The 9,520-nt window shown below is 62.2% G+C and overlaps 1 protein-coding gene across 1 annotated transcript in view; it reads left to right on the forward strand.

Annotated features, from left to right (window-relative positions):
* The window catches only part of BAHCC1 (BAH domain and coiled-coil containing 1), a 58,019-nt gene that overhangs the window by 41,121 nt on the left and 7,378 nt on the right, over positions 1-9,520 (forward strand). The window contains exons 13-20 of the mRNA XM_010856528.1: positions 1,455-1,471; positions 3,869-4,068; positions 4,211-4,347; positions 4,951-5,061; positions 7,229-7,349; positions 8,160-8,451; positions 9,199-9,381; positions 9,481-9,518. Coding sequence (XP_010854830.1) covers positions 1,455-1,471; positions 3,869-4,068; positions 4,211-4,347; positions 4,951-5,061; positions 7,229-7,349; positions 8,160-8,451; positions 9,199-9,381; positions 9,481-9,518 — 1,099 coding nt within the window. The remainder of the gene's footprint in view (positions 1-1,454; positions 1,472-3,868; positions 4,069-4,210; positions 4,348-4,950; positions 5,062-7,228; positions 7,350-8,159; positions 8,452-9,198; positions 9,382-9,480; positions 9,519-9,520) is intronic.

The raw sequence follows: 9,520 nt of genomic DNA on the forward strand, positions 1-9,520 counted from the left end.
CCACTCAGTTGTCCCCACAGTGTGTCCCCGGGTCAGGAAACCAGGCAGGTGCGCCCACACCTCCAGCATCACGTCCAGCCCCACCTGCAGGTTGGGCCATGGGGGCAGGGCCTCAGGGCCAGGCCTGTGGCCCCGATGGTGGTGTCAGGAAGACCCCTGGGATTCTCACGATGCCCTGGGGGGCAGGGGGTGTGCTCAAGGTTGTCCCCATTTTATGCACAAGGATGCCAAGGCCCACAGGTCGGGGGGTGGGGGGCCCAGGTCACTTACGATGATCTCACAGCCAGGAAAGGGAAGGAGAGATGGCGCTCTCTCTGCAAGCTATCTCCACCTTGGGTTCTGCAGCTCCCGAACCTGATACCTGCATGGGGTCCAGCTAAAGACACAGTGACCCTCGCCTCCCAGGCCCTGGGAGGAGGGGCCCTGGGGAGGTGAGGCCCCCTAAGCCTCACCAGGCCCCCAGAACTGACCTGCTGGGCAAGTTGCTCCTGGGCTCCCTGCATCCCACCCAAGGGTCAGGCCTCTGCTTAGGCCTCTCTAGCCCTTAGGTTCCCCCCCCCGAGACTCCCCCCAGGCTCTCCCAGCTGGAACCCCAGGGGGGCAAGGGGAAGCACCCCCAGCCAGGCACTGTACCCAGTCGACATTTATAGAAAGAACCCAACAACATCCTCAGCTGGCCTGCCCGTCTTCTCACCATAATGAAGCTCTCACAGCCCACAGCCAGCCGCCAGCACCTCTTGTGCTGCGTGGAGATAAGCGAAAGTTCTTGTTAATTTCCCCGAAGGCCTCTGTGTCACTCCTCCTGCTGTCTGACCAGAGGGGCCACCACTGTCCTGGTGAGGAGAGTGAGCCAGTGAGCCCTTGCTGGTCATGACCCCTGGAAAGGTGGGGTGGGGTGGCCCTGGGCAGGGGGCTCTCCTGCCCAAGTCACCTTGTGAGTGTGGCTGGCGTGAGGGTGCACTGAGCCGATGCCAAGCACCATGTGTATGGCCACCCGGTCTGTGCCTGTGAATGCCTGCTGGACCTGTGCCCATTCATTGAATGAAAGCTCACGTGTAGACCACGTGTGTCCCATTGTGGGCGTTGCAGCTGCCAGTCCAGGCCAGGCCCTGCCGCCACTGCTGGGTCTCCACCCCACCTTCCCCTTCTGGAACCTGCAAGCCCCCACTCTCCCCTCTTGTTTCTCCCAAGCCCCCCACCCTCCCTTCTTAGAGCCCTCGGGACTTCACCCTCCCCTTCTGCCGCTCCCAGGCCCGCCCCTTCCCACTGTCCCAGTTAATTGGCCGGTCTGCACAGCCTCTCTGCTCTGGAGCTGTTCCCTACAAGCTCAGTGACTGCCTTGCCTGAAATTAATTAGGAAATCAGCTTCTTTTCGGAGCAAAAGGCAGGACTCACAGGAGAAGATGGGAGAAGAACATCCTGGGAACAGGCTGGGATGCGGAGGGGAGAGGGAGGGAAAAGATCCCAGAGGGTCGGCAGGGCCTCTCGCCCTCTTGTCCTTGAGTACATCCCCTTGAAGTACATCCCAGGCTGGGGAGAGCTGCTGAAGGGCCAGACGGGGACCCCTGAGAAGTGAGTGAGGTGGCAACCAGGCTGAGAAAGGTGACGTGGCCCCCGGCTCCATAGCCGGGCCCCAGGCCGTTCGCTTCCACGCTGGAACCAGCTCCACTCTCAACAGCGTGGGCCTCCAGAACCCTCACTGCCCCCACCAGTAGGACTTGGCCCAGGACCCTGGCTTATCCCCCATCTGGGCTCAAGTCCAGGGAGCTCAGTGGGCAGGCTGCCCAGCCCACAGACCTCCATTCCAGCTGGGACAGGAACTCAGGCCCTAGACAGAGTCCTGAGGTTGAGGAAGTCGGACACCTCTGGCCATTCGCTTGTCTGACCATGGATTTTTAGGCCTGCCTGCAGGGGCCCATCCCCGAGGCGCCCAGAATGCCCCACTCTGCACTTGGAGCGGCCACCAGGGGCCATGGTGCCCACTGCGCTTCCCATCTACCCAGGGATTTTGTGAAGCCCAGGCCCCGTCCCAGAGTATGGTTGCCCCTTCTTTCCTGAGTGACCCGCCCAGTTTACATGATGAGCTGAGACCCCCCCCTTTTGATCCCTTTTGATCTGCTACACTCCCTCCTCCCACCTGCTCCTGGCCCCAAGAGCCTCTACCGGCCTGGCTGGTTGGGAGGAAACCCAAGTCTTGGGCCTTTTCTGTACCTGTGGAGCCTCAACCTGCCTGGAGAGCCCAGCCCCACATCCCTCCTGGGACACGGGGTGTAGACCTGGAGGCTTGGCAGGTAGGACTATTGTTGTCTGCCCAGGCAGCTCCCTGAACTGGAGAGCAAGGCAAGGTCTCGTTTGGAGCCCAGAGAAGAGCCCAGCACCACCAGCACCCCTGCCATCTCCTTGAGCCCCCCATACCTGCCCCCCCCCAGAGCTCACCTGCAAAACTTTGCCATCTTAGCAGGCTTAGCCTGAGGAGTAAGTGAGAGGCAGGGAGGAACAGGGAGGCTTCCTAGCAGTTACAGTGACCTCAAGGGACAGGGAGACCCTGTGGAACTTTTAGCTGAAGTGGAATTTGCAGATACCAGTGCCCCAGCCTGAGGTAGGAGAAGAAAGCTCCCGCAGCCCCTCCACTGTCTTCCCAGGGCACCTTTGACCCAGCACCCCACCTCTGGCCTTGGCCCAGCACTGCATCCAGAGGGTTGAACTTCCGGTGTCCTCCTGTGCTTTGTCCTATCACTGAGACTGGGTCACCCTGATGGCTCCATCAAGGCTTTGACCGGGCACCTCCTCTATTGTAGTTATTCAGTGGGAAGTGTCTTTGAAATGATGTGATATCGCTTTCCTTTTCAAACGTTGGATTCACTCATTATTTATATCAGTGTAACTTGCGGATATTTATTCACTTCAATCTATTATAATGTGTCACTGTCACCATTTAATCTGGTGATTGAATTGTCTCAGGTTTGGCCCCTTCAGCTGGATCGTTCTCTGAGCACATCCTGTGTTCCCAGCTCATACCCAAACCCTCTTGGGCAATGTCCCCAAGAAGGCTGATGCCTTTTTTCAGAGGATATTAGAAGCCACGTTCAGGGTGTAGGTGTGCTCATTAGCACTGGGGTGTTTGGGCTCTCAGGTCTTCTTCAGGGGCAGAACTGGCTGTGTGTTCTAGACGTCACGACTACCCACTCTACACCTCTAGCCCTAGGGACACTATCTGACCCCATAGGGCTCATCCTGGCTGGTCCCTCCCCAGCTGTTGCTCATAGGATCTGCCCACCTGCGTGTGCCCTACCCCCACCCCCGTCTCTGCCCCCAGCCCCTCCCCACGGTTGTATTCAGCCCCCAGTCTTCACTCCAGGCCTGTCTCATGAATGGATACTGCCCTCCACTGGCCGGCCTGTGACCCCACACTGGGCTGTCCCTCCCCACCCACCAGGGCTGTGACACTCCACGTTTTCATGAATCTGGAAGAAAGCAAAAATGCAAGGCAGTTGCTGTTAGAAGCGCAATGAGCCCTATGCCTTAACGAAATCGTTTGGTCACTGTCCTGAGGACTTGTGCCATTCCAACTGGCCTGGCCCGCGGTAGCCGAGGGTGACATCTCCCTCACCCAGAGCTGAAGCGAGGGCTAGGTGTCTGACCAGGGACCGTCTCATTGTTCCCGGCCGCCTCACCCTCGTCCTTGGCCTGCGTGTCTCAGGGAGCCGGACAGCCTATGGGTGAGGTGGTGGTATGGGGTGGGAGCATGATGCAGGCTGGGGGTGAGGGGCAGCCTGGGCTGCGCTGAGATGCAAGGTGACGTCAAGAGACTCTTTGAGGGACAGTGTGTGGCCTGCTGTCATCACACTGACCCTCCTGTCCCCTGCAGAGGAGGAGGAGGTGCTGGCCTTCAACCTGCAGCGCCTGGCCACTCTGGCCTCAGCCTGGTCCCTGGTCGAAGCCGCTAACCTGGACAGCCCCGCCTCCTCGGCCCAGCCCCCCACTGCTGACCCCTGCAGGGCTCCCACCCTCACCCCCCGCATGCAGATCCTGCGGCGCAAGGACACCTGGACCCCCAAGACCAAGCCTGTGAGTGGTAGGGGTCCCTGGTCGCCCCCATTGCCCACTGCCGTGACGGTGGGCGGGGCCTCAAGTGCCCAGGCTGGCTGCCCGCACACCCCATCGTGGTCCCCTAGCTGGGCTCACAGGCCCCTGTGCCCCTGCCCACTAGGTGTGCCCACTGAAGGCTGCCATCGATCGGCTGGACACGCAGGAGGTGGGGATGCGCGTGCAGCTGGCGGAGCTGCAAAGGCGCTACAAGGAGAAGCAGCGGGAGCTGGCCCGGCTGCAGCGCAGGCACGACCATGAGTATGGCCCAGGCTGGCAGTGGGGTGGAGAGGGTGGGAGTGTGGCTTGTGGAGACGCCGCCAGTTCAGGGCAGAGGTGGGCACGGCCCAGCCCAGGGCCATCGCCTTGTGGCCGGGGGTAAACCTGTGTGTGATGGGCTGAGCGGGGGCCAGAAGGCGGGGGGCCTGGGAAGGTCTCCAGAGGCAGTGGAACCATGAGGCAGTCACCCAGTAGAGAATCCAAGGTGCGGTACAGTGTGGGGTGGAAGAATTACGTAGCAGAGGCTCGTGCAGGACAGAGGCTGGTCCTTGGGTAGTGGGGCAAAGGGTGAGGGTAGAGAGGGGCCAGGGCAGGATTGGGCTTGGAGGGGCAGAGGAAATTCCAAATTTGTCATGGCAGTGGTGGCAGCTTACGTGACTGGTGTGTACAGGACGGCTGGAACTGGGAAGCAGGGATGGTAGGACCCTGGCTCAGCCATGCCCTCCACGGGCGGCCAGGCTCCCCAGGCCCAGTCTTGGGACAGCTAGCTCCCACCATACCCCCAAGGGCGGTGACCTCTGCTGGACACTTGTTAGGGAGCCAGGAAGGGCATCAACCTCTGACCACCCTTCCTGCGGTCCCCAGGAGAGACGAGAGCTCGAGGAGCCCTGCCAGGCGAGGGCCTGGCCGGCCACGGAAGCGCAAATACTCCAGTTTGCTGCCTGCCCTGCGCCCCAGTGACAGCAAGAAAGTCAAGTGAGTCCTGGGTGCAGGGGTCCTGTGGGGTGCCTAGGGCTGAGGTTACTCAATGAGGCTGGGCTGGCCCAGGTGCCCTTAAGGCCTGACCAGTGGGGCTGGGCTCCTCTCTGGCTCCCGGTGCCGCAAGAGCCCCCCCTCACAGCTTCTCCTGAAGACCCAGAACCCCAGGCCAGCCGTGGTGGTGAGTGCTGCGGTGTCCAGGGTCCTGAGCTCAGTTCATACAAGCCCCACCCCCTGGGCCTGGCACGTGGCCACACCAGCCCCACGCACCTGGCCGTGGCCAGGGCGGTGGCATACCCCCTGCCTGGCCCCAGCCCCCGCCCGGTCCCACGAGTGCGAGGCGGCGTTGCGTAAAAGCCTCTTTATCTGCACCGTATAGAGTCGTTGGTCACGCTGCGGTGCTGCGCACGGCTGCCGGCACGCGGTTATTATCCATTACCCGCCCGGCGCAGTCGTTGGCGCACTCCCGGGCCTGGTATAATTGTCCTTCTCGGCTACAAATTGCCTCTCCCGGCAGGCCCATTTGCATAAATCCTCGAGTTCCTCCAAACACGATTGGCGCGGTGTGTGCGCACTGCATCAATCCTGATGATTTGGTAATAATAGTTAAATCGGCACTAAATGGTTCCTTCAATTAAGACAGAGGCAAAAAATTAATCTCAGGGCTTTATGTCACAAAACATTAGCAAATGCCGAGAAGGTTACAGGGAGGGGAATTCGCCTCGGCTGCGGGCGGGGGAGGGGACGCACCATATGGCTGGGGGGAGCCTCCCGGCGCTGTCCCTCCACCCTGCCCAGGTGTCACCCGGAGGGGGCTCCAGGGAGCTCCCTTTGAGGACTAGCCAGAACTGTGGGGGCTGCTGGCTAAGGCCAGGGCCTGGCAGGGGGCCCTGTCAGGGATCCTCTTGTCAAGGCTGCCCCACACTTGTCTCAGACCCACCTGGCACCAAGCGCCAGCCCGAGCCTGGAAGCCAGGTCCTGGTGCTTGCGTCTGGCCACTTTCCCCTCTGACCTGAGAAAGCAGACCCTGGTTGGCGGGGGAAGGAAACCAAAGCCAGGGCCCTCCCTTCCTAAGGACTGGGGTTCCCTCCCACCTCTCCCCATCTCGGGCTCCTCTCCACTTTCCATCCCTCTTCTGGGCCCCTACCCTGCAGTAGCTGCCGACAGTTGGGCCCAGGCAGGAAGTGGGAGGGCCAACGCCCGGGGGCCACGCGTGGCTGCGGGCCGGCTTCCTGGCTGGCCTCTCCGGGCAGGAAGGTAAAAGTTGACTTCTGGCCACACAAGGCCAGGGCTGGGTCAGGGCCCTCGGCCTCCATCTGGGACTCATTTTCATTAATGCTATGTGGGGAGGGAGAGGGCAGGTGAGAGGCCCAGCCCCCAGCCCCTGTTTGGCCAAGGACAGAGCAGAGCTCTCAGCCTTATACCTGTGGGACACAGGGAACCAGGCTCAGAGTCAGCAGCTCCCAGGGCTCGGGAGCCGGGTTGGGGGAGATTCAGAGTCCCTCCTTTGAGACCAGGAATTGAAGGCAGGGACAAAGTTCTGAGGGGTCTGAGCCCAGCAGTGGGAGTCCCAGGGGCTAGGAGGCAGAGCCTGGGCACGAGTTTCTCTGGCCACTGCGCCCCCATCCTTTTCCTGACCGTGGTAGAGATGCTTCACGTGGACCCCATTCTCAGCAGACTTTCCTCACTCCCTCTTTTTTCCTAATTGCAGTAGCTGCTGGCCTTTGGACTCTTTAAGGGCCAGGCCGGGGACCGGCACGATCCCACCCCTACCTTGTAAAAAGGCACAGTGAAAGGCACCCCCACTTTCCAGGTAGAAAGACTGAGGCTACAGCCCAGGAGGCCACAGGCCAGGTCACACAGTGGCCCAGCTGGCTGCAGGGCCGTGGCCCCTGAGCAGCGGGCAGAGGGGGCCGACTGGGTAGCAGGTGCCCCAGGGGCTCAGCACTGGCTTGGCTCCCCCCGCCCCAGCAGTTCTGGGTGCTTGGAGGAGCCTGGCCCAGGGACACAGCCTTGGCCAGGAAAGAGGCAGGGCCCTCACAGGGAGAAGTGGGTCTTCAGCCTTAGAGCTGCACCGCACACCCTGCCCTGGCTGCCACCCCAGGGCCTGTCATGGGCACGAGGCCCAGGTGCCCAGGTGTGACCTCCGCCCCCGTGCTCCCAGGGCAGTGCGGTCTAGCCTGAGCCTGCTGTGTGCTGAGCTGCGGGGCGGCGATGATGAGCCTTCGAAGAAGCGAGGCCGGCTGGAGAAGGGCACCTACGTGGGTCTGCAGCCCGCGTCTGTGGTGAGTCCCCCTGCAGCCTTCCCCTTGGACCAGGTGCAGGACGTCAGACAAACAGGACAGGGGGCAGGCAGAAGGCCAGCCCCCGGCTGAACACGCCCGCCCCGCCGCACCCCTAGCCACCACCCAGCTGGAGTCCCTTTGCTCGGATGAGCAGATGAAGCCCAGCGAGCTTCGTACGCCTCACACAGAGGCGGGCTCCTGAAGGTATGAGAGGAGCTGGTTGTGCTCCACGACACCCGCCTCCTCTGCTCGCTCCAGCGAGAGGAAAAGAGCGCATAGGTGTCGTGGGTCACAGGACACGCTGCCCTGGTCACAGGTGGACGATGCATACCTGGTGTAGAGGGTGGGCCCAGGACAGCTGTTCCTCCCTTGGGACGGGCTGCCCCCGGGTGCCAGGCCCCCCATTCCTTCTCAGTGCAGTGGATACATCCTACCCCACTCCTATTACAGGGTCCTGGGAGGGACAGGCGAGAGGAGGGTCTGAGCCTGTTGTCACCTTGCCTGACCCTCCCCTAGCAGGAGGCTGGTCCCTGTCTCCAGGACAGGCACTTGGGTCCTTGGCCTCCCTCCCCAAACCTGAGTAGGTTGGGCGCCTGGAGAGGCTGTGAAATGGGGGATAGACAGGCCCAAGTTTAGACTCCACTGGGTGGGCCCTATGCCTGGGAGGCCAGAGCCCTCTCAGTCATTTTGAGAGGGCCAGGCCACCTCTCAAGCCTACCTACCACTGGTAGAAGGGTGGCCGGAGGTTGCAGGCCCATGGCTCAGGGTCGGGGTCCCCAGTGACTGCAGCCTCCACCTGCCTGTTCACAGGAGAAGGTTCGGTGCAAGAAGAGCAGCAGTCAGGGCGACCTGGCATCTGCTGTGGCCCACAAGGTGGCCCAGCTGAAGCCGAAGGTCAAGAGCAAGGGGCTGCCCACTGGCCTCAGCCCCTTCCGGCGGAAGGAGGCCACTCCAGGGGGTCGCATCCGGAAGAAGCTGTCACGAGCCAAGAATGCCAAGGCATCTGGGGCGGCCCGGCACCCACAGCCGGATGGCGGCATTGGCGGCAGGGAGGCACCTAAGTTCCCAGCCCAGCCGGCGGTGGCCGCAGCTCGTGAGGCAGGCAAGTTGTTGGTCCAAGCAGTGCGACCAGGACCTCCGCGCTCACTAGGGGCTGGGGCAGGGGGTGGTCAGGAGCTCTTGGAGTGTGCCGGACCCAGGGAGACCCTCTTGCTGGCCTAGGATGGATTCTCTGTGTCCCACCCCCATGCAGGGGGCCATGGGGAGGAAGCAGACAGCTGGATGCATCCTGGAAGGAGGGGTTAAAAATAGCCCTTCTGCCTGCTCCAGCCGGCCTTCCTGCCGTGTCCCGCCGGGTGACCTGGAGAGGTTATCTGGCCCCCAGCAGACACACATGTTCAGAGACAGGGGCCTGGAAAAATAGATCCTTCCTCTCTGCCAGCCCCTGCCCCCTCCTCCAGGTCCCGCCTGGGAAAGAACAAAGGGAAGGAAGAGGAAGCAGGAAGCCAGAGGGCATCTGGCAGGAGGACGAGGGAGGGAAAGGGGCTGCCCCCGGGGATGCGGACCCTCAGCCCTGCAAGGTGGGTGCCCCACTGTCCAGGACGTAAGAAAGGGAGATTGAGACAGAGAGAGGGAGGTCAGAGAGGCCATCCCTTCTCCTTCCTGGTCCAAACACCCTCACCTGGACACCTGGCCCGGGTGTCTGCCCCAAAGCAGCCCCCATGGGACAGTGACGGAATCTACTCGGCCCCCGACACATCCGCACACATGAACCATCCACTCCCCTAGCCGTACCCCAAAATGGCGCTGCTCTGATGCCAAGTCACCTGGACCATCCACCTCCCCACAGACAGCGGCTCGGACAGTGAAAACTGTGATGGTCTGCTGGAGACAGAAGAACCCCCCAAGGAGCCCGGGTTGGTGCTACACGCTGGGGCCCGCATGGCTGTGCTGGGGCCCTCGCCCTCCTCCGTGGTCAAGATGGAGGCCAACCAGAAGGCCAAGAAGAAGAAGGAGAGGCAGAGCTTGCTAGGTACCCAGGGGGCCGGGGTGGACTGGGGCAGGCCGGGCCGGTAGGGGCCCTGGAAGGCAGCTGGGGCTCCTGCGACGCCTGCTCTCCCCCCCTCCCCAGGGGCCTGCCGCCTGTCCAGCCCCGAGAGTGAGGTCAAGGT

Source organism: Bison bison, unplaced genomic scaffold (genome assembly GCF_000754665.1).
Source record: "Bison bison bison isolate TAMUID 2011002044 unplaced genomic scaffold, Bison_UMD1.0 scf7180017864371, whole genome shotgun sequence".
In the NCBI taxonomy this organism is placed as follows: Eukaryota; Metazoa; Chordata; class Mammalia; order Artiodactyla; family Bovidae; genus Bison; species Bison bison.